The 25009-nt window shown below is 38.9% G+C and overlaps 1 protein-coding gene across 2 annotated transcripts in view; it reads right to left on the minus strand.

Moving 5' to 3' along the window:
- Nucleotides 1-9316: 9316 nt before the first annotated feature.
- Nucleotides 9317-25009, minus strand: part of ern2 (endoplasmic reticulum to nucleus signaling 2) — a 37365-nt gene continuing 21672 nt past the window's right edge. Inside the window, exons 11-24 of one of the 2 annotated variants that reach the window (XM_057843411.1) lie at nt 24732-24882; nt 23577-23719; nt 23329-23505; nt 20757-20901; nt 20505-20603; nt 20354-20444; nt 20098-20287; nt 19843-19939; nt 18943-19142; nt 18714-18861; nt 15934-16061; nt 15100-15223; nt 11992-12059; nt 9317-11903 (exon numbers count right to left, since the gene is read on the minus strand). In XM_057843411.1, the coding sequence (XP_057699394.1) occupies nt 11721-11903; nt 11992-12059; nt 15100-15223; nt 15934-16061; nt 18714-18861; nt 18943-19142; nt 19843-19939; nt 20098-20287; nt 20354-20444; nt 20505-20603; nt 20757-20901; nt 23329-23505; nt 23577-23719; nt 24732-24882 (1944 nt within the window). In that variant the 3' untranslated portion in view covers nt 9317-11720. The remainder of the gene's footprint in view (nt 11904-11991; nt 12060-15099; nt 15224-15933; nt 16062-18713; nt 18862-18942; nt 19143-19842; nt 19940-20097; nt 20288-20353; nt 20445-20504; nt 20604-20756; nt 20902-23328; nt 23506-23576; nt 23720-24731; nt 24883-25009) is intronic. The other variant, XM_057843412.1, reaches the window with a different exon arrangement.

The following is a 25009-nucleotide window of genomic DNA, read 5'->3' on the forward strand; positions in this document are numbered from 1 at the left end:
TGCTTCCTGTTGGCAAAGACAGACGAATGAGACGGAACAGTACAACAACGCACTCAATTGCAGCATTAAATTAGTAAAAATCTAATCTGATCATCATCTAATTCTGTACATCCTACCATTTTTAAAGCAGTACAATATAAAAGGCAGCTGGAACAAATTGCCTTTACATTTATTACAGGAGCTCATGATACTTTGCGATAAATAGCGTGATAGTGCGGTAACGGAAAAACTAAACACTATTGTAACACTTGGGAAGGTTTTTTGTCTTGGCAAAGTGTTGTTTTCAGATTGTGTGTTCTTGAACACATCACTATGTAATATGCATCCCAGGACATGGCTTTATTTACACAGTAATTAAATAATTGTTGCAGTAAGATGCCAAATCAGGGCATTCTCTTCTTGTTAATGGGCTTCATCTTCTGACTTTGGTTGGGGTGGTGGCCCCCCATGGTGCATTTTGACTGGAGCCACTGTCAAAATCTGCAATTATTCCACACTCTCACACACACAAAAGGGAAAATGTAGCACATACAATTGTACAACCAAACGTTTCAATATGGTTCATTCGCTGATGATTTGGTCATGAAATTACATTGGATGTTTCGCAGATTCCACTAAAAGGTGAGACATTCTCCTCTGTTGGCCAACATAAAGTAATGCGACATATTAATATACTGTACTTCGAGCCATGTTTTCAAAATGTAAATTTTTTTTTTAAGCTTTAACGTTTTAATGTACAGCAATCATTTATATTACACTTACATTGACAAAAAGTTAAATCCAGTGAATCCGTTTTCCCTTATGAGCTCAACAGCCCAAGTGTGTAGTAAAAATAAATACAGAGGCTCACATTAAGGATAAGTGGTCTCCAACGTGAACAAATAAAAAATAATTTATGATAAGCAAAACAAACAAAACAATTGTCTGTCTTTACGGCTTATCAAGTGGTGACATTTCCATTACCAGTTTTTCCACAGAACTTTAAGACTGCTAGCAAATTTGTCCATTTTAAGACAATGACAACACAGTGGTTCACATTCAAAGTCAAAGAGCACTTCATTTTTAAAAATGATATAAAATGCGGCACAAAACACAGTGTATAGCATACCTCAAAGAATAGTTTTGCAGGTAACACTGGAAAGCAAGTGACAAGAGAATCAGAAATCCTCCACTTAAAGCAGTAATGTGAAGTAAGGTTGGCCAACCATGTTTTAGAACAATATCAATGGCTAAACAGTTATAAGCATATTTTCGTTTTTTTTTTTTTTTTTTTTTTTTTAACGCAACCCTTCCAGATTCTTTGTTTAACCCATAGCAACGCCCTTGACAACGAAAATGCTTTTCTTGGCAATCTTCGGAAGTTACGTCATACCGGGAAGTGCGAGGGAAGTCCGCCATAGAACAGTATTGTTTGTTGCATTGCTTCTCGGTAAGATGCCACGGCGATGTTTTGTTCTCACTCAAATGAAAAGTTGTATGAGTGGCCAAAGGATAGCAGGGCAGGGCACGTAAATGGACATCTTTCGTTCGCACGAAGCGAATGAATTTCACGCCATCATCGAGTAGTGTTCTCTGCTGCAAACACTTCGAAGATGCCTGCTTCCTTAACCGGTCTGTTTATGATCAAGGATTTGCCAAAAAGTAAGTGTGATTTTTGGATAGATGACTGATGACTTTGTCAAAGCAGAGCTACCAACTGTTGTGGAATGAACAGTATAAGCTAGCGACGTTAGCCGAAAGTTAACTCGTGGCAATCCCCAATCATAGTTGTTGTTGCGTTCGCTAGGTTAAGCGTGTTTAAATTGTGAGTCATCTACGATCTTGTCCGAAAGGGTTAATCCACTGTCAATCGGGAAGGGGGTGTGGATGTGCATATAAGCGGGGCGGCGTCGCGGTAATTCACGGTCACGTTGTCGTAAGAGACACACACCGCCGGTGAGTTTGTGCACATTTATTCGTATTTGTATTATGTTTTTCCACCTTCATGCTTCAAGCATTGCATTGCATTTGTACGGTTCGGCGTTTCTTTCACGGTGATCGCTTGATAGGCTCCTAGTTTGTGTTTTACTGTACGAGAGCCGCTGACAGGTGACAACAACAAGCGCGTTGCTTTTAATGTCTGGCAGCGAATCAGCGAGCGCGCAGGTCACGCAGTGAATCATGGGAAATGTAGTTTCGGGACAACACTGAAGTGGTGCTTTGTAATCTGTTCGCTTGTGTGAAAAAACTACATTTCCTCACGCCATTAGACGCCACTTCCTCCCGAGAGCCCCGAGCTGTGTTATACTGTTAGCTCCATGTGTTAATAACTTAGGTTACTAAAGTTACTATAATGTGATTACTTTCTTCAGTAAAGAGTAATCTAACGCGTTCATTTTTCCAAGCCAGTAATCAGATTAAAGTTAGTTTCCCTAGTGCCTGTGCGTTACTATTTTGTTTTTGCCCCATAATGTATGTAGAATGAAGAATACTGTAGTCATGTACGAAGAGCATTTCTCATTGCGGGGGGAAAAAAAACGGGTCACGTGTTTTACGATGCTGTTTGAGGCTGTCTGCCACGGCGGTCAACAACATAGCATTCTGACGAGGCAGCGAGGCTAACAGTGAAAGGCAGGTTATATGCCGCAAATGGATGCATTTGCTCACTGGAAATACAGCCATTACTTCACATTTCTGTCCAGTAAAGATGACAAAAATATCTCAGTGCATTGCAAACTTTACGCTGGCTGAAAAAGATTGTCGGCCGCTAAAAACTCTACATCCAATTCAACAAGGAATACAGGACAACGCGACGAAACTCGAAACAAAGCCTACAGACACCAAGACAGCCAGCACTTCTACTGTTAGTAACCAGCCTTTATGCACATTTTGTTGTCAGTGTTTGTAACCATAGGCGGAGTTTTACTTTTGTGGGGCTGGGGGCAAAGCATGTTGATGACTGAAACAAAAGTCAAAAGTTTGGACACACCTAAACATTTTTACGTTTGATATATTTTTCCCTATTATTGTAAATCCTCTCTGAATACCTCAAAACTATGAACGAATATGTTGAATGGCAAAAAAAGTGAAATAACTGAAAACAGGTTTTATACATTCTTCAAATTGTCCACCTTTGAGGTGTCCCCAAACGTTTGGCCAATACTGTATATATACGTATATATAAAACTGTTCCAGCTCAGTTCTTGTTGGTTGCGTTTGAAAGCTTAGGTTTACAGAAATTCTAAATACCCATCTTGCTTCCACAGGTGTAGTTTTGGCTTAGCAAAGCAAAAGCTAGTGTCTTAGGTGCTAGAAAAATCTGCTCGAAAAATGATTTTGACCCATTATGAAATACGTTGTAGGATTCTTGTTCATTTCAATAATTTTTGTTGTTTTATTGCTTTACAACTTTTATAGACAATATTTTAACAGCTAGGTCTTTATTTTAAAGGGGAAGTTCAGAATTTTTGACATTAGGCTTTATCTTGGAGTTAGCGGGGGTTTATTTAGTAGTGTTGTATCGGTCGCGAACGATTCGTTCTTTTTGAACGAATTGTTTGGGTGAACGAGACCGAACTAATCACCATCTGCACTGATTCGTTCTCTGAAGTTGGTGGCGCTTGTTCGCTGCGTGGGAGGGCGTTGAGCAAGCGGCAGCGTCTTCTGACATCGCACACGACCAATCAGACGCCAGCCTCATCGCGGGCAGGGGAGGGAGCGGAAACAGAATCATGGCGTATGTCACTCATTTCCACGTGTGGCCAATAAGCAGCCAGCGTGCAGGCAGGGGGGAAAGACTGAGTTTTGTCACTTCCCGTTCAGTGATTCGGTCCTCCGGTTCCTGACCTAGCTTGCTGCTAACTTGACTTTCCAGTAATGACTATGCGGTGAACGAGTCATAAAATGAAAGGAAACGACTTTGTCACATATTTGTTAACGTGGAGCCTATCAAATGCTGCTCAAAAAGACAAAAACACCACACAAATCTAGCGAGCATGGTTTAGTGTTCTACTTTTCTCAACAGACTCGGGACTGTGCCTATGACGATATACTATCAAATTTACAGTAATTTAAAACACACGTAGCTACGAGGCAAGCAAAACCTGAGCTGCGGTCGCGTGACGGCAGTGAAGCGGGCAGAGAACTGTCACTATATGGAGGCTTCATGGCAGCGATATGTACCTCATATGTGCACAGAAAAAAAATAATATTTAGTATGATCGCCATAATACTGATTTGCAATGAAACTGTATATACATGTCAATTTTTTCCGAGTGTTTTTTTTTTTTTTCGTGTCAGAGGGTGTCGGTTGGTTTGACAAATTATGTCAATCCGTCCATCATGTGCTACTCAAGCGCCCCAAAAACAAAGCGCGCGGACACGGGAGATGTCGCAATATGTCTACATTTTTCTTAACAGACTAATAAGAGTAGAAAGGCGAAATCATAAAGCAAACAATTATTTCTCGTCAGCATTTGACGATCTGAGATGCGGGGACGACAGGGGAGCTGACCGGATTATTTTATTTATTAATACCAGTGCAAAAATTCAAAACGATCATCTTAATAATAAAAAACAAAAATACAGCAGAGCGAGAGGTTAATATGATGTGTTGGCCGTTCCATAATTAGAAATTAAACTTTCGATTTATTTTTATTTTCGTGACAGCAAGCATGCCGCGTTGGCTGTTAGCAGCAGCATTGTATATGTGAGCAAGATCATGCTAAAGAAAGTCCGTGCGCCCCCGACCCCAAACCCCGACTTCCCCCTCAAAAGGAAAATGTTTAACCGTGTCCTAATTCGAAATGCAAGCACGAGCCATGACTTTGAGCCCATAGAACTAGGACAGACGACGCGGAAGTCCTCCCTCGCTTTTGCAGCAGCGGGAGGGAGACGAGGCTGTCTCTGAGAGCAGAATGATATCGCCTGTCACTCATTTCTGAAACTACGACGAGTGGTCAATGTGCAAGAGAGGGAGGGACCAAGCAATGTCACTTCCCGTTCAGTTATACTGCGAAGCGGTCTTTGGTGATTCGTTCGGCAACGTCACTTCCCGTTCACTAACCGAACGATTCATTTGGGTGGGGAGGGAGATGAGGGGGGCGAACGATTCGTTGAACGATTCGTTTGAACGAATCGTTTTACTGAACGAACCGGAATGGATTCGTTTACTCAAGTGAACGACAGATCCCGTCACTATTATTTAGTCGTTAGGAGTTGATTTGGACAAATTCCGTGCAGTTTGTCAGTTATTTGTTAGTTTCAGGGCTCCGGGGTGGCTAAGCTAGCGCGAGTCAATGGTGGTTGATATCAACTCCATCGACTAATTAAACCCCCGCTAACTCAAAGATTAAGCCTTATGTGAAAAATTCAATTACATGCGATGACATTTTTTGTTGTCATTTTTATGTTGAGGCAGCAAAAGGAGAAAAATTGTTAAAAAGTAATTGATAAGTTACTTTTAAAGTAACTGAGTTACTTTGACGATAAAGTAATCAGATAAGTAACTAGATTACTTTTTTTAGGTGTAATCAATAATCAGTAATTACTTTTTTAAGTAATCTGTGACAAAACTGGTTAATAAAGAAAGTTATCAGCACATCGTGTGTTCGATACATTTGTAAACAAAAAGCTCATAACAAGACACTATGCACGATCCGTTTAAGAGACGCTGGAGTAATAGGAGGCGAGGAGGAGATCAGCGAGAAGCAACATTTCGCGGTCGAATGTGGCGGCAGTCCGCTATTATTTTGTTTTCTTATTGTTGCCACAATAAAGTGGAAAAAGCCATCAACGACTCATGTCCTTCTTTCCCCCCAACGTTTTTATATTATTATTTTATACGCACGAGAGCTGCCGGATCTGCCAAAATGAACATGAAGTCTGATTTTTTTTTTTTTTTAACAATGTCATCAGATAGACAAAAACATAAAATTATGTGCAAATGCCTGAATCTTCAAATCATGAAAATAATAACAGCCTATATCTTACCAATCTTGTAATCTCGATTGGTCTTGTATCCATTCCATGTCAGGTAGTCTAGGCACATTGTTTGCATCCTGATTAGCGTCTGGCTAATACATGTTAGGTCCAACATAAAATTCCAACCTCCTCTTCTTCCTCAAACTTTTCAAAAACTTTGATCTCCTCCCTTGCGCTCGATCTATCGCTTATATCGCTGTTTGAATCATTGTTTGAAGGGCTTTGTATGGCGGCCGTATGTATGGAGCTGCCATCGCTGTTCCCGGTGTGACGTATCACTTCCGGGTTCGTCCCCTTTCAGGCTTGAACTTCGGAAACGCAAATATTTGTCAAATATACAACATATAAATTATTTTTTTCATGCTTTATTTGTTGGACAATGTTTAATTACTTTAATTGTGACCCTATTTGGCATGTTATGAAATTACTTCACATTACTGCTTTAAGTCCATCAAGAAGATGGTGAAGGCTGGAACCCCGTGGAACTTGTACTGTGTGTTATACACTACTGTAAAAAAAAGTATTTGCCCCCTTCTCAGTTCCTGTGTTTATTCACCTATTTATCACAAAGGTTTCACAGGGTTTCTGCAGGGTTAAACAAGGCGAATGTAAGACTTTTAAAAACATTTTTTAATACCATAATACATAAATTTTAAGACCCATTTCAGATCGATACCGGCAAAAAACATACAGTCGATTGAAGGAAAATTGGAGGCTCGGAATTACTTGCAAAGTACCGTATTTTCCGGTCTACAAGGCGCACCCTAAAGCCTGGAATTATCTCAAAAGAAGACAGTGCGCCTTATAATCCGATGCGCCTTATACAGGCGGTCAGTGCATTACGACGTACCCGACTTACGTGATTTTGACTTTACAGTCTCGTTTTTTTGTTGTTGTTTTTTTCAAAATAATGTTGACTTTCGTTTTGTGCATGCTTTTATCTTGGGGCATGAAGAGTAGAGCAGGTAGTACTAATGAAACACAAGTAATAGCGCATTTACACACGCAGAATGTATTTCCACACATGAGGAGGAGCGCACGGGCACGCACGCACACACACGAGGAAGCGCGCATTTGTTCCAAGAAGTCGAGCCGAGTGTGAAAGAAAGGGGAAAGCCTGCAAGCCTGCGCGCATATTCGTTAAAAAGCCAAAAAATGTTCTCTTTTACTAAAATGCTATTAGAAACACATAAAATATCGCCATTGATTTAAAAATCTATAATATTTAGTACGTATTTTGACCTACGGAGGGTGCCATGTTTTAGTCCATAGTTTGACCTACGGAGGGCGCCATACTTTTATATTTGCAACGGACGCCCGGGGTGATGACGTAGATTGTCACTGTCACTTGACGAATCCTACCGGGTTACTGCAATTCCTTCTACGCGGTGAGACATCCAACACATGCGCTCATCAGTTAAAAGCGGCCAGTCCTGACTTTTTATGTTTTTGTTGAGTCTTTTATTTCCTTTTCATTGCCTCAAAGTACTTATTGCATGTGACTCCCTCTCATACTTTTAAGCATTGTGTTTTATTTTGGTAGCTTTAAAGCAGATTGTTGATCTGTTGACCACAATAGTCACATAGCATATTTAAACCACCCTTATTTGATATTACTACATTTAAGTATTTTATTTAGTCTGTTCTGTCTGTATGCATGTAATCAAAACAAGCTGAAACCGCACGGTAGTACTTTGGGTGTCAATTTCGCCTCTTTCAGGACGTTTCGCCGGTGTAGCATGTTTTTGCAGAACACAGTTTTTTTTCCTACTGTCATCACGTCTTATCCCGTCTTTCCTGTTCATTTTGGTTTTGCTGCTCGTTTTGTAAAATATTGACAGTGCTGTCATGCTCATTAATGTTCCTCTCGGTTTCAAATTGGAAATGTTAAACAGATGACATGTTTAAGCCCAGCAGTGTAACCATGTGACGTCACCGCCCTGCGATGTCAACAACAATGGCGACCTACTAGTTAAGCTAATTTTACTAATTGTATAAAAACGAAAACATCAAGAGGGGTTTCAATATCAAATTATTTCAACTCATAATAACAATTATCTTTTAAGAAGTACAAGTCTTTCTAATGTGTTAAACCCGGACAGGACCAGCCCTTCTGACTGGCCGGCCCACTGGTATTTGTCCCGATCCTCCCAATTAGCCACTGCGGGCCTGGTCGCCAGCATAGAACCAGAACTAATTCGTAACGCGGGGGTCGACCTGTATATGGGTCAATATTAGTTAATCATGGCATGACATTCCCTTTAGTGCAGCTTCATTTAGTGCATGCATTATGCAATTCCAACCACTACTACTGTGTCTTATAATGCAATGCGCGCTTTACATGAAAAGTTTTAAATACAGTACAGTACTTAATGTAATGTGGAAAACATGATATAGGAATTTATTACCATCTCTTTAACACCTTGATACATATGAGCATGAAGTACTAGTAGTTTAGTAAAATAATGACAATAGATTAGGACCTTTCAAATTGTATTTAAGACCTTTTATGGGGTTTTAGGAGAATTTTAGGCATTTTAAGTCCACACATTCAAATGATTGAAGTTAAAACTTTTCAGACTATTTAAAGTGCATGTGACACGAAAAAGCAAGTTTATTTCATAATACACACGGTATTTTATGCTCCTGAATGGTATGGACCGCTTGGATGTGTGTGGAAGCGATCGCTATATTTATTTAGTTTTTTTAATCCCGCGCCATGAAAATGAGTGACTTCCGGCTTCGGTCTTGCATTGAGGAGGAGGGCGCTGTGACGTGTACGGGTGAAGGCGTCCTCTTCACTAAACAGCCATACTGTTGTGTATGAGGACTAAGGATTCAGCTGATTTTGCGGATTAATACGTTTATTTTTCACATCACGCCAGCCAAACGGCTGCAGAAAAATCTTGCTTTATGAGGGAGAGGCGTGTGCGCCTTTTTGGAGTTTCAAAAGGTTTCCATTCACCGTGGATATTGGCCAAGCCCTACTACTGTGGGACTATTGGACTTACGAGGAAGTGAGTAAACATCTTGTTTTGTATTATGTCAAATATTAATACAGCGATTACAAAGTAAACACTACAAACTTTCTTTAAATAACGGACTGCTTACGTTTGATCATTGATAGGCATGTAAAAAGCTCTCCTCATTATCACCTACATTAGCTGCACATTTGCTGCACAACAACTGCAGCCACCCTCCTCTGGGGAACGAACTGTAAATTGCTCTCCGCCGGGCGGTTTGCTGATCCGCGAAGACAATCAACAACCCAGTTGTCATGTCAAATAATCCGGGTTTGTTATGTGCGATTTTCCGATTCGAAGACTTTGAAACATCACTCGGTTCGGGTTAGCATGTCGGCTAGCTGTCACACCAGAAACAATGACATTTTGCAGCTCTCTTCGTCGCATTTTCCTCGTTGTGATTTGTTCCCCCTCAACGGGCTGACTGGTCCTTCTCAAGCCATTTATTTAGCTATTGGGGAAAAATACTTGGATAAAAAGAATATCCTGTAAAAATATTGGAGAGACTGAAACAATGACATTTTCTTCATCGCGTTTTCCTCGTTCTGAATAATTCCCCCTCAATGAGCTGAATAGTAAAACCGATGAGCCCAGTCTCCCGCTGACGTCATCCACCTGTTGGAGACGCTAGAGCCCTATAATGCTAGGCGTGGCTAACCGGCAGATTAAAAGACTAATTTCTCGTCATCAGCGCTTTGCTAAATAGTTGTATAGAGTCGAATCGTCTCAAAATATGATTCTAATTTACATAATAATGCTATTTAAGCTATTTTTTTTCTCATGTCGTATGCTCTTTAAGACCCCCCAGATACCGTTTCAGTTGGACAATTCGAACGAAACTCTTCGGTCATTAGTTTGTGCCCTTAAATGCGGGACAAAAATCCGAAACACACCAGCAAGTCCACCTTTAAATGGTTAAACAATTTTTGTTTAAATGAAAAAAAAAAGGTATTGGATTGGCAAAGTAAAAGTCCAGCTTTAAATCCAAAATGAGATGCTTTAGTGTGACCTTGCAGTTCATGCAAGAAAAACCCAAAATTATGACAAAGTGGAAAAGAAAATCTGCAATGAATGCTGTGCAGCAATATGAAAGACTCATCACCAGTTCTCGCAAATGCCCGATTTTAGTTATTGCTGTCAAGGGTTTCACAACCAGTTATTAGTTTCAAGGGGGCATTTCCTTGCGATATTGGAAATTTTAGAAAATAAATTGTGGTTATGACACCAAATAAAACTACAATAGATTTTTTTGAATTTCATAGTGTAAGTGCCCTATAAACGGTTAAAGCCTCTGGTAGATGAGATTAACGTTATTTTAGAGACAGGGAACAGACTCCACTCATGAATGAAAATTTAATTTAGAAAATCAGTCAATACCACATTGTTTGTTCAGCAGAACATGCTCGTAGTAAACAGCATAAGAACAAGTTCAAAAAAAGGTATGGAAGTGTATTGCTGGTGTGTGTGTATATATGTGTTGGGGGGGGGGGGGGGGGGGTCAGTAATTGTGCCATGTTTCACGCAATAACAGGGTAACTTTGACTCAGGTCACTAATGGTGCCTAGGTCTTCCTAATATACACTACCGTTCAAAAGTTTGGGGTCTATGTAAACCCAAACTTTTGAACCGTATAGTGTATCATATGTGATTTTTCATTATTTACACCACGGTTCAAAAGTTTGGGGTCGCTTAGACCCCCACTTTTGAACGGTAGTGTATTTATTTCAAGACTTGGCCAAAATTTTTCAAAATATTATAGCAATTAAATTACTAAGACAAAAAAATTGTGATATTTTTCACATTAAAATGTAATGATTTTCACATTTCAACCTGAAAATTCCACAACATGAATTAGCAAAGAAAAATGTTACCAGTAGCTTGATATCCAGTTGAGGTCGGAGCTCTTTTCGTCACATAAATCAAGTTTCTTGAGATATGTACAGTAACAATGCTGCCACTACTGACCTGAAGCAGAGGGATTTACAGGTAAAACTCAGAAAATTAGAATATACTTTCAGATCAGCAGTCTTCCCTGTGTCTGACGTCTTTTAGTAAGATTCTTTCCCTTACCATAACCCTGAGGGGCATTTGACAGTTTCTGAGTTTGTGGTTTTAGTAAGCTAAAAATCTTAATCAGCAAAGTTACAAGGAACTGCTTGAGATACGTCAAAAAAAGTTTTTGGTTTCATCATTTTACGTTAAATATGCCAAAATAAATCAACTTTTACTTGATATTCTATTTTTTGGGTAGTACTGGACGTATTTACGTTTTGCTAACGAAAACCTATTATGTTATTAAGCAAAACAAATCACATTCTTGTCAGTGCAGATGAATTGATTAATAAATGTCAGCAGGTTTGAGTAAAAATGTCAGTTACTGAATGGAGCACAGTGGTTTGTATGGATACCTGCAGAATTTCATGTCAATACATTTTTTCAGTCAGTGTCGCTACTTTCGCAAGTGCACAAGTTTCAAATATAAAAAAGTTCTCAATTGATTATTGCAACAAGTGCTAGAAATAGCTGTTGAAACCGCTTCAAAACCACAAAGCAAAATATCCGTTTTCCTAATGTAACTCAGAGCAGTTACTGATGTGTTCAGCATTTAAATTCATCTCTCAGGCCTGTTAACAAATACATACCGTATATAACACCAAGCAAAAGTACCTTATGGTGTATCTAAATGCAGTAACGGCTTTATAAAAGCAATAACAAGGAGTAAGATTGGTGTGGTTGCTATTTGGAACCAGGGGGCATGTAGTAGGAGTGAAACGGTTTCTCATTTGCACACACTTCCAGTGCAGCATGTGTGTGCATCAATAACATTGGGAAGCGAGAGGTGAAGTAGCCCACGAAGCCCTGAGGCAACTCTCCGAGGCTCTCCTGCACGTCAGGCGACAGCTCATGGTAGTGATGCTTCTGTTCAACAAAACAAAAGCCAAGAAAGACATGACATCACAGTGAAAAGCGTCGTGAAGACGTGCGGAAAAGAACTGAGCAGGCAGACCTTGTTCCTCAAAGCCCTCAGCAATTCTCGCACCGAGTTGCCTTTGTACTTCCTGAAACGTCTCAGGTCTACGGAGGGAAATAGAAAAAACAGCCATGTGAAGGACCTCTAAACCAGGTTGTGAAACATTTTACAAGTACCACCTCAAAGAATACTTGGCTCCCCACTATCAGGGGTGACATTAACGGCGCTAGACATCCTGTGCATTTTGACAGGGAGAACCTTATTTTTGCTGCAGGCAGCATCAGCACCTTTGCTATGGTGTGGGGTTATTTTGCACTGAGTAACTTGGTATGCTACCTTACGTGATGCTAATAGTGCTCGCTGGTTTACTGATGTAACACTGATAAAGTGGGATGATTGTTGAAAGTATTCGGCACGTTTTTGCTAAAAAACAAATCAAGTGGCTTATCAATGTGATTGGGGTCGACTGTCTTGAAGTGACATCTTAATTCAGGGTCCCCCCAGGATTGATAAATCTAAATTCAAGACTTTTAAGACCTTTTTTAATGGAATTTCAACTGAAAATTAATACTTTTCTCGCACCCATTATTTAGATCATATTGAATCATATTAAATAAATAAAGCACTGAACATCAAATTTAACCTCAATTACTAAGTGTGTTTGACAAAAGAATGCACATATATTGAAGATACAATTAAAACACATTTAAAGTAACATTATAAAGTCTGTCAGAATTTTTTTAAACACACACACGCACACAATAATTATGGACAAAAAGAGGAGGAGGACAGGACTCAGACCAGCCATCTTCTGTAACAGGCTAGCCACTAGTGCACCTGCCAAGACCCCAGTGAACATGGCTAACTCTTGAGTTAAAACGGCGAAATTCACATTCATTCGAAAGGCAAACCGAAATGTTTAAGCAGGTCCACTGCCCTCGCATGACCCATAAACTGCAACCTAAAGTATCTGGATGTAACTTGAGCCCCTATCACATACTCCAAAACAACGGGGATATCGCGGACTTAACCGAGCAGCAGTTGTGGGTGAAAACAATTTCCCGTGTCGACTGACATGGCAAGCAGTGTGCGTGAAAGCAGGCGTTAAATTCCCGGGTCACAGCAGATGGCTGATGACTTAAATATCATAGCGGCGGCCGATGTAACTTCCTCCATCTTCACAGTAAGAGGAAAAGCGGTAAACAAACATCGCAATTATAAACATAGCAAGCTGGAAACAGCTAAATTAAACTGAAAACATGACCAAAATTAAAATGTCAATTATTACGTCGGGCCGGGCCAGGGTTCTTTCTCGCTAACTTTTTGAAATAACTATATATTAAAAATGTATGAATGATAAACTAAGGAATACTTGTTATAAAATAAATAATTTGGATTAAAAAAAAAGGCACTTTATGGTCATTGCAGAGCCAGAGCGTGCCTATACGCCCTTTTTAATCTTCCCCTCTGCAAGTCCGCAAAACTGCACCTGTTTATTTATATTTAACAAACTTTTCCAGCGTTATTTCGTTGAGTAAATGAATTTATAATGATCATAAAAATATGTAGTCTATTTAAACATGAAGAAAATGTGCGGTTTTTTTTCTGCCAACTAAGAATTCGTTATAAAAGACAGGCTTTTATGCAGACATCGTCACAAATGTTATCACACAAAACGCGGGTCGGGCTTTAATACCCGAGGACCAGTTCGGGTCGGGCTGGACTTTTTAGGCCCGATTTTACCTCTATCTTAAAGTCTTGATGAGCTTAAATTGGCTGCAGTTACGAAGTCGGGAATGCTCCCTCCGGAAAAAAAAAAACACGATTTGAGCAACATTATGTTTAACAAACTTTTCCAGCGTTATTTCATTGTCTAAATGCATTTACAATGGTCATAAAAATATGTAGACTATTTAAACATTAAGAAAATGTGTGTTTTTTTCTGAGAACTGAAAATTCGTTACAAAAGACAGTTAAGACATCGGGAACGCTCCCTCTGGGACAAAACACAATATGACCAACATTGTGACAGCCGATGCCGACCAAAAATGGCGTAATATCCGAAACAGATCACCAATGGACTCATTTGAAGTATATGAATGGTGGTCTGTTTTGGTGTTCCACAATACTTCTGCCTGCAGGGTTTTCGTTCCACCGACAAACGGACGCATTCCCGATGCAGGGGTGGATGGATTCTCCGTTTTGCCGGTTGTGGTGGTTTGGCACGCACGAGTTGCATTTCGATTTGTAGTGCAGTGCATTGTAAAAATTCTATGCGTCATCTTCGTTATGGATTAAAAAAAAAAAAAAACTTCTTCACGGATATAATTTAGGTTGCACTGAGATGTTCTTGAAAATTAAGACCACGGTGAAAAAATTCCAGACTTACAACAGCTAAATTAATACTTTTAATACCTTTAATAATGGAAAACTAAATTCAATGCTTTTTTAATACTTTTAATAACCCGCGGTTTTTGTCATGTACTTCACTCCAATGGTATGTGACATTTATTATATTTATCTACTCTCCTGGATCTCACTCTAATGCTGACAACAATATAGACATACCACAAAAACAGAAAGTACCGTAAGAATTGTTTTCAATCCTGTTGGAAAAGTGAAGTCACAGAGTTCTGAATATGTTTACATTCCATTCTTTTGCACGAGTTAATGCCATCAGCATTTGACCTCATTGTTTATTTGTGATTTATTGTTATTTATGTGTTTATTTGTACTTTAAGAATTTAAGTATTCCTAAATGTTTTTGTGAATTAATAATCGTCAACAAAAATTGAACTGCAAGGTTAGTTAAAAAAAAATTTTTTTTTTTAAAGTTCATAAAAAATTATTAAACTAATCATTAATAAAATGTCTGCACAATAATTTTTAAAAAAATTATAATCGTTTAAAACAGCCGTAGATCGTTGGATGGTATAAAATAACTCAATTCAACTTTTGGCATTAACAAACAATAATAAATTTAGGGCAATAAAGGTGAATTACGCTAAAGGACACAACAGGACTATCAATAACATTAATGGAAGATATTTGACACGCTCAGCACAATTTTATCCCCTCAAAATTTAATTAAAACAGCAACATTTTTCAAAGGCACACTATGGGAGGTTCCACTGTGCATCCTACCCCTCTGCAGTGGTACTGAGATGTGCAGCCTCCAGTTAGTCCGAATCACCCCTCGGCAGTTGCTTTCGAGATTAACCATAATTTCACCATCAAGTGGTTCGTTCTCAATTCTGTCACTGACATCCTGTGTGAAGAAACATGCACAGCAATTAGTGTAGTTAAAAAGAAAATGCATTTTAAATAGTCCCCTATGGTTCCAGATGGCATTCAGGATTTCAACAAAAGTTGCTGTAATTTTACTTGTAATGTTCTTGTGTAAAAACACATTATAGCCTGTACAGCAGAACATATTTAATGAGATTTATGACCTTTATTTTGAATTGCTTTCAAATTCTAATTGATAAGATCTGTTAAACGTGAAGCAGGATATGTATCGTTTTGTTTCATTACTAATACTGTGTCAATGAATTGATGTAATTGATAATCATTAGTTATGATAAAAAAAAAAAAAGAAATTAAAAAAAAGGAGACACAAATTGTACTCAAGTAAATGTACCGGTACTACTACAGGAGCAATTCCACAAATCAAGTCCAGAGCTGAACTCAAAACCTCTTATCCATGAGGCTGTTGTACAGACTCCATGCTCTACTGTGCCACTAAATACAGTAGTAAACATAAAACTACCAAAAAATAAAATAAAACCAATTGTCTGTTGACAGTTTAAGTGACTTAACATTTTGGCAGAACTGCTGGAGACATTTCCATAAACATGTTTTTCTATAAAAGTCAGTTTCCAAATTTTCAGACATGACTCAACAGGGCTGCACAGAGTGTGTTTGACATATTCCAAACAAGTACTAGTGAGTAAAGAGTGAGTTAGTGACAGAACTGACTTGAAAGAAGAGCAGCTGCTTTTCGGGGCTCCAGAAGAAGGGATGTTTAAGCACGCGGGCACAAGAGGGACGGCACGCCGCCTTAGCAGAGATCATCTTCTCGATCAGGTCCTGAGCCACAATGTCCTCTGATGAGACACAACATGTTCAGAAGTTAGTAACTGGAATTGCATAATTTCTTAGCATACAAAAATTGAATGAATGAATGAATGAATGCTTTATTTAGACATGAGAAAAAAAATAAAAATAATCGAGATAACAGAAACAATAGTTAAGACAATAATAATAATAATAATAATAATAATAAAAAAGATCAGAATTTACTCATTTTGTCCAAAAAGGAGTAGGATGAAGCATTTGCTTATTAAAACCTACCCCCCATTTCTATTCCTTAATTATATCTGTCCGCCCTATGTAACTAGTCCTCATATTAACAATGAAATAAACTAAATAACCATATACATAAGATGCAAGATAAACAAAAATTGAACGGAAAGTGACGATATTAGGCTTAAAACAATAAAAATAAAAGAAGAAAAAAACACAAAGACCAGATGGCTCAACAAAATGTTAGTATTGCTTAGGCCTGAACGATATATCGTTTAAACATCGCCATCGCGATGTGCGCATGCACAATAGTCCCATCGCAAATACGTGCGATAGTTTTTTCATTTCATTTTTTAAATTCCACAAACGTTTGTTTTGAGGAAGGAGCGGGAAGGAGAGCGCACAGCCTCTCATTCCCTCCAACTCGCAGTCATCGGCTCCTCCCCCTCCCCTGCTACAGCGGAGTGGAGGGAGGAGGGGGCAAACAGCAGAGCGGAGGGAGGAGGGGCCGTTTTCAAAGTGAAAGCAAGCAAGCAAGCAATACACTGAATAGGGAAGACTGTCTCCAAAAGGAGTTTTGGAAGTATTTTGGCTATCGACAAGAATATAAGGAACAAAAAACAGCCCTGTTGACAGTGCCTCGCCGTGGTTGCCTCAACAAGAAGTAATCCGTCGAACATGTGGGACCATTTAAAACGCAGGTATCTATGCATTCCTGCTACGAGCTTCCCATCAGAGGCTTTTTAGTACAGGTGGGAACATTGTTACGTGCCAACGTTCTTGTCTCAAGCCTGCAATGGTGGATAAACTAGTAGTCTTGGCCAAAAACCTATGAGACCCAGTTGAGAATTGCTGAGCAAGGAAGGTGGACGATATGCTGACAAATACATAACACAGCTGCAGGAATGTCTTTTCTTCTTTTTATTCATGTGACAGCTATCAGGAAGGCAGGAAATTTGGGAGTTAAAATGGTTCTGTTATTCATCAGTTATTTGCTGTTATTCAGTTCAATTATTTACAAGTTCAATTGAGTTTCTGTTTCTTTTATATTTAAATTAATTGTAAATCTTATTTTTCAAATAACTATAGTACAGCTGCACATAAAGTTTTGATACTTAATATTTTTAAAATATTTTTACAACTTTGTTGCAGTTTTGCAGTTTTATATTGTTATGTGTAAACAACTCAGGGGACTAATGCACTTGCACTTTTATTTGACAGATTTAATATTTAAGTTCAAATATGTTGACAACTTTATTGTTTTACTGAGGTTTTTATTTATTGTTATAGTTTGTGAACAACTCTTATTTGTCATATTTAATATTTTTGTTCAAATATGTTTACAACTTTGTTGTTATTTTACAGAAGTTTTTATTTATTGTTATATTTTGTCAAAAACTTAGGGGACGAATGCACCTGCTCTTTTATTTGTCATTTAATGTATTTGCTGCTGTTGAAGTGTCAAATATTGTGTTCAATAAATTATCTATTTTGTGCAGACATGGCTTCCTGGATCCCTTCATAATAATACAGCAATCTTAATCATTCACAAATGAAACGGTATTATACGAATACACTGTGGTCACGGTGTGTCATGCAAAGTATTTCCAAACAGCTATTCAAGTCATCTAGTGAAAATTTCTTTAAAGAAAAAAAAAAATATATATATATATATATATATATATATTTTTTTTTTTTTACTATTGCAATATAATATCGCAATATATTGCACACCTCAAAAAAATCGCAACAATAGTTTTTTCCAATATCGTTCAGGCCTAGTATTGCTTTTCCACTATTGTCCAATTACACACACTTTCAAGGTACACATTCATATAAATATTGAAATTCAAAATTCCACTCTGACCCTTTTGATGACTTTAGAATTTATCATATTTTTTTCTTAATTTAATTAATTGTGGATTTATTGTTGCTTGTAGGTTCCATGTTAGCCAGTAGAGGGCATGTGCACTCTTCGGCTGTGGTTTTCATGTCTCTTGGCTGATGAGATGTTTAGAGAGCAAACCGATAATCGCAGTTAATTTTAAATTTGTTTGCATAATCTCGACAATATTTTCAGAAATAAATGGAGATTTACAAATTTGTATAATCAAGACCTTTTAGTATTTTAACAAAGGAAATAGAACATATATTTTCAATTTAATAACTTTTTCAGAAGACATTCCAAATTATGTACTTGAAAATAATCACGGGTGTCAAACTTGGTGAGCAGTACTGTCATCATCTTTGTTACGTTTAGTTTGGTAGTATACATAGACTGGGAATGGCAATAAACAGCTTGAAGCCTCTTTTATAAAGGAACATAACTGCGTTGGAAGAACACCAAGCATCCAGTACGGTAATAAATTCTTCAAAAAGATTTTGGACTGCCACCCACCCCTCTCCCAAAAAAGACCAAAGCAGCAGATTGCACATATACCATCCATCCTCACCGTGTAAATTCTGCATGAAATATGGGAGTTGATATTCGCCTGACAGGATCTTCCCTTGCCGCATCAGAGTTTCGCCAAACGGGTGTTTACCCCTGCTGAGCACATAGTAGAAGACGCAGCCTGCTGAGAAGATATCCACAGCAGTGGTCTAAAGAGAAGTAAGAGCAGTCATCCAGATGGTAAACCAAAAATATACTTTTAGGATTAGCTAGGAGTATTGAAGACTCACCAATTTGTTGCAAGCAACAGTTGTCATCAGCTCGGGAGCCATCCAGCCTTCAGTGCCGAGTTCACCCGAGCGTAAGGAGAAACTGCTCCGACCATCCTTGATCTTTTTGCACAGCCCAAAGTCAGAAATTAGAGCTCGGACCTTACCCAGTGTACAGGGAAAGGAGAGTAGGATATTCCGAGGCTTCAGGTCCCTATGGACTGGATGAAGATAACAGCATTTTGTCCCATTTATTGTTTTAAATTTTAGTTCAGATGTGAAATTCATGTTTTACACTCCGTAAAAAGTTTTGATTCAGGCGACTACACACAGGATTGGTCACCATTCGGTTGAAGGCGCAGTAACAGACAACCACTTACACCGTCACTAATTGGGAACTGAACCCAAGATAAAAAAACATTTAAAAGGGTAAATATATGAAAAAGAAAATCTCGACCACTCCTTGATGTCTGTGATTTCCGCATCGCGACCCTTGTTATATTACCATGTTTCACCCAAATCCCCCCAAAATCCAGCCATGGCCATTCACAGCTGTGTCTTGACACTCAGCAACACATGCTACATGGAGTTTTTGGGTTGAAACAAGGTAACTACGCCATAATAACTTGTTGAAGTCATGGCGTCTGTAATTCTGCTCTCACGTGCTCTCACCTTCAGATAGGGTTTTGCTGTTTAAAAAACTTTTTTTTTTTAAAAATGCCCTCCTGTTCAAAATTTTTCTTCCCCCAGAAAATTGAGGTTTTAAGCTTTCCAATGATGTATCACACATGCATTTTGGACAATTTTGAAATTTGGCCAAATTGGGGGTCTCAGAGCGGAATTTTCAAGTCACCTGAGTGTTTTCCGCCATATACAAATCAAATTGTAACTTGATGTATAGAGTGTGTGTTAGTTACAAACCTATATTGAGTGAGTGGAGGTGTGAGAGGCCACACATAGTCTGCTCCAACAAAATAATTGGACTCAGCTCGGGAAAATTAGATGGATCTTCCACATACTGCAGGAAAAGTAGTATAAAGATACTTTAAAAGAGGCTTCAGTCGCGATTTACAATTATCTAACATGATGTTGAATTTTTACTGTATAAAAAGTAATTGTAAGAATAAAAAAACAAAAGACGTTTAACACAAAAGAACACAAAGAAAACACACTGACCTGCTGCACGGTGGCGGCACACAGCTCAATGGCAATGTACGTAAAGAGGCTGTCCCTTTCAGTACAGAAGTACCTGATGACATTGGGATGAGTGTCAGACTGTCGCAGGAGCTGCACTTCACGCTCTGCCAACTCGTAACACTTGGGGAGGATTCGCTTTACCGCAGCAGGGCGTCCGTCGAAGTTGCCCCTGCATCGGGTACAAGGTGGAGACCATGACTGCTCAGTGGATGTACACAGTAACTTTCAAACATACCTGAAGACAAATGTTCCTGAGTTGCCATGCCCAAGGGATTCGGATGTGTTAAAAGATATCTTACCAACATGTACCTCATCATTGTTTTCTGCTGAGAGAAGAGAACATTAATATCATTTGTGGGAGAGAAAATAAGCAAGTGGGTTGTTACCTCTGGCAGTTGGACAATTTGAGGTGCTGGTTTTATTCACACTTGAGCCTCTACTGCTGTGAAAGTAAGAAGTAGTTTCTGCTGCTGCATGCTGCGAGTCTGGAAAGAGAGGGGAATAAGCAGTGTTGGGGTTCTGTCACCACAGAGAACGGATTTAAAAACTCATCAAGTTGATGTTTACATCACCAGGTGACACAGCATTTTTTGTGTGCCTGTTACCGCATTAATGCAAGAACATTTTCTTGTGCTTACTGCTTGATATGCTTGTGTTGGTGGAAACTGAGAAGTCAGAAGAATCAGGGGTCGCTGTCGGTGTCTTGCTCTGTGTATAGTGGACACAAGATTCAAAAACTTCCTGTAGCTTTTGCCATTGAGCCTCTACCTTAATGGGTACTCGCTGTTAAGAAACAAAGATATAAGTAATGTTAACTTTGAGAGCTCAGGGATCCATTAAAAAAATGAAGAAAGTGAAGGTGAAGAACCAAATGTCTTTAGGCCAGTACACACAATCGAATTGTTTTTGTCCAGACCGAAAATGGATTATCTCATGTTTGTATGGGTTTATCATATATTCATTCATTTTCCGTTCCGCTATCCTCACGAGGGTTGCGCGGGTTACGATCGACAATCCTAAATATTCAGTGTTGTCAGTAACGCGTTATCAAGTAATGCGTTATTGTAATCTGATTACCGTATTGGCCCGAATATAAGAAGGCCCTGATGACAAGACGACCCCCTCTTTTTCAAGACTCAAGTTTGAAAAAAGACTTTTTGAACACCAAATTAATTTTTATACAGAAACTAATTACAGTACATCTGAAACAAATGATTATAACAATATATGAGAGAAAAAGCATGTTATTTTACCTGATTCAAATCTTAATATCTAAACATTTGAATATGTAAACTCAAGTGCAATCACATTCGTAAATGAATGGCTTCTGGTTTTTGAAATGTAAATAAACCAATCTATTGTGACAAAACAACAAAATTGCAATAACTGCATTAACCATCAAAGTGAAGTCTAGCTGTAACTGTAGTCTTGGAACAAATCTGAATAAGGAAAAACATTGCAATAAAATAATGCAAACTGGTTAAACTTGAGAGTAGCTGAGATCTGTCATGACAGAACATCGCTTCAATGATATCTGGCGCCATCTAGCGTCATGAATGGGCATAATGTGTAAACCGCAAATATAAGATGACCCCCACTTTTTCAGTCTTATTTCAATGCAAAAAACACCATCTTATATTCGGGCCAATACGGTTCTTTCCTCAGTAAGGAGTAATCTAATGCGTTAATTTTTACAAACCAGTAATCTGATTTCCTTAGTGTCTGTGTGGTATTATTTTGTTATTGTCTCATATTGTATGTAGAATGAAGAATGTCGTCATGTACAAAGAGCATTTTGAATAGAAAATGTTCGTTTCCATGGAAACCGTTCATTGATCTTCCTGTTTTGGTCTGAGTCACACGTGCTAAGTGTTTTGGGACTGACATGTGCCAGCGCCGATGCACATTCGAGCCGAATGCAGCCACTTGTGGAGATGTGCGAGGGTATATTGATCAGTTTGCATCCATGAATGAACTTGAGTATTTTTCCTTCATTCTGGAGTTTCGTTAGAGCCGGTACATGCGTGGCCATTTCGTAGCTTTGCTGTAGCAACGGCGGGTAGTCGTCACTCCTGCTCGTCTTCGCAAAGTCGGCGACCAATTTTTACATATTTGTGTTGCACAGTTATGCCGTGAGGTGACGTGTTCGTTTAGCATCTTTGGGATGTGTTGTAAGTCCGATTGAGTGTAAAGTGCTTAGTTGCCGCCACATTTTGTGGCCAATTTGACCGTGTGTGTGTGTGTGTAGGGCGTACTTCCAGGTTGTGCGCTAGCATTTGTGCCTGCCCCGACCTTTGTGTTTATTGCACTATGCAATTCATTTGTGTGTTGTGATTTTTGTGCAGTCAATTTGCATTGTTTTATATTAGCACTGATATGCTTTTAAACCCAACCCCTAACCTCTTACCCGAAATTCAGAATTTTTGACATGAGGCTCAATCTTCCGTTAGCGGAATTTTTAATTAGTCAGTAGAGTTGATTTCAACAAATTCCATGCAGTTTGTCCGTTATTTGTTAGTTGCAGGGCTCCGGAGTGGCTAAGCTAGCGCGAGTCAATGGTGGTTGAAATCAACTCCATCGACTAATTAAACCACCACAAACTCAAAGATCAAGTCTTATGTGAAACATTCTGATCGTTTCCTTTAAATTCAATTATCGGAAATTCAATTACATGCGATGACATTTTTCTGTTGTCATTCTTATGTTGAGGCGGCAAAGTGATCATTCTGATCTTTCCCTTCAAATTCAATTATCGGAAAGTAAATTACATGCGATGACATTTTTCTGTTGTCATTCTTATGTTGAGGCGGCAAAGTGAGAAAAATTGGTAAAAAGTAACTGATAAATTACTTTTAAAGTAACTTACTTTTCTAGTAAAGTAATCAGTAAAGTAACCACATTTTTTTGAGGCGTACACAGTGATTAAATTACTTTTTCAAGTAATCTGTGACAACAGTGTAAATATTTCACGCGTTCAATAAGGCCATAAATCTCCGTGTGTGGGGAAAACCGACGTCTCCCGAGTCACGACTTTGTGAACTTTGCCATAGACCAAAATGTTGCCAAAATACAACTGACTTTTTTGATAATAATGACAATCTACAACACACCTGTTGCCCTTCGGAAAGACTAAAAAAATGATTACCTGCTCATACAAGTACTTTTACAACTTACAAAAACTTTGTACAAGGCCTAAATGTATTGACTCACAATGCATGCGAGGGCAAATGCAAACCATCCTCCCAGCAATATGGTCAGCACAGCTACAGCCATGTAGTCCTGTGCCACAGTCAAGTGACACACAGTGGCGGAATTCTGGGGCTCTCCCGATCTCCTGTTGCCAACTATTCCAACATCTTTGCTGTTGCCCCAGCCTAGTGACCAGAACTTGATGGAACAGAACACAGTCATGATATGAGGGACATGAGAAAACAGTTATGACACAGATGAGAACTCACATGGCGCTGGTTGTAGGTAGAGGTGGGTGAGGACGGAGAAGCAGAAGGTCGAGAAGGAATGACAGCATCACCGGAACGTGGCAAATTGACTCCGAACTCTCTTAACATGGTGGTGTGTGCTACTGGAGGGAGCTCGTGGTGCCCTGCAAGCAAGACATTACATTTAGATATTTAAAAGGTTGCACACACAATTTGAAGAATAAGAAAACAATGTTAGAAATAACTCGTCGTTTTCTTTGAATCACTTAAATTGTCCTAACATTGCGAGAATTTAGGAATGTCATCATCTACGGTTCAACATATCAACACTCAGAATATCTGGAGAAATCTTTACACGTAAACGGCAAGCCAGAAAACTGGAATAAATGCACTTGAGCTTCGATCGCTCTTGAAGGAGTGGCACTGTTTTAGAAAAAAAAAAAACTGCAAACATTGAGTAAAGGACATTGCAACACGAACTCAAAGGCCTACTTCATAAAACCTGTAGCATCTCTTGGCCAAAAGCCATCTGAGCAGGACTTATTGAAATAAATATATATATATATATGTATACATTTTTTTTTCTTAAAGGAAATGTACTGTATAATTTGTCAGGACTTAACATTTAATAAGTTTTTGGGGGGGAAATCATCGATTGCTTTCTGTGCCAAAGAGGAAAAAGATCAGATAGTTATCAGTGCAAAGTTCAAACAACAGTGTCTGTGAAGGTGATGGACAAAATATGACCAGAACCAAACTCTTCAGAAATTCAAGTTGTACACCAAGCAAGAAAGGGAAAAAAAATTCCAACTTCAAAGTTTCAACAATTGGAGACCTCAGTTCCCATAACGCTAAGGTGACCACTGTTTACCATTCCGGTAGACATGATACCATCTCATCTCTTTTTTGCAAAGGGTTGCAATTACAAAAAAAAAAAAAAATCAGCTAAAAAATTAATCATCTAATCTTTATATTATAGTAAACAGAATATGGGTTGAAAATGATTGGAAAATCATTTTCTTAAGTCCATATTATTTATTTGCATTTTACTTCCCGGTTTTGCTGGAATTAGGGTTTACAGTCCCTTTTGGTGTAATACCCTACCCAATTAAGTGAGATTAAATTTGACAGTGAGGATGCCTGGATCTATCTAGCTTGTGATAAAAGTGTGTGTACCTATTAATAACCAGTGGTTTTTCCAGGTGTTAGTGCTCCCAGGAGGATAGCGCACATCAGTGGATGGCATGATTTCACACTCCCCTTGCCCGCTGACAGTCACACCGGCCGTCTTTGGACCCTCAATACGAGCCAAAGTCAGACCCCGAGGCTGCCAAGGAAACAAGGGCTCGCCATTGGGTCAGCTCGTCACATCGTGTGCACCACATGGGGTATAATATTACTGTTGTTGCGCTAGTTCTGCAGCAACGCCTCCAAACTTTGGCTCTGATGGTCAC

This window comes from Corythoichthys intestinalis, chromosome 8 (assembly GCF_030265065.1).
Source record: "Corythoichthys intestinalis isolate RoL2023-P3 chromosome 8, ASM3026506v1, whole genome shotgun sequence".
Lineage (NCBI taxonomy): Eukaryota > Metazoa > Chordata > Actinopteri > Syngnathiformes > Syngnathidae > Corythoichthys > Corythoichthys intestinalis.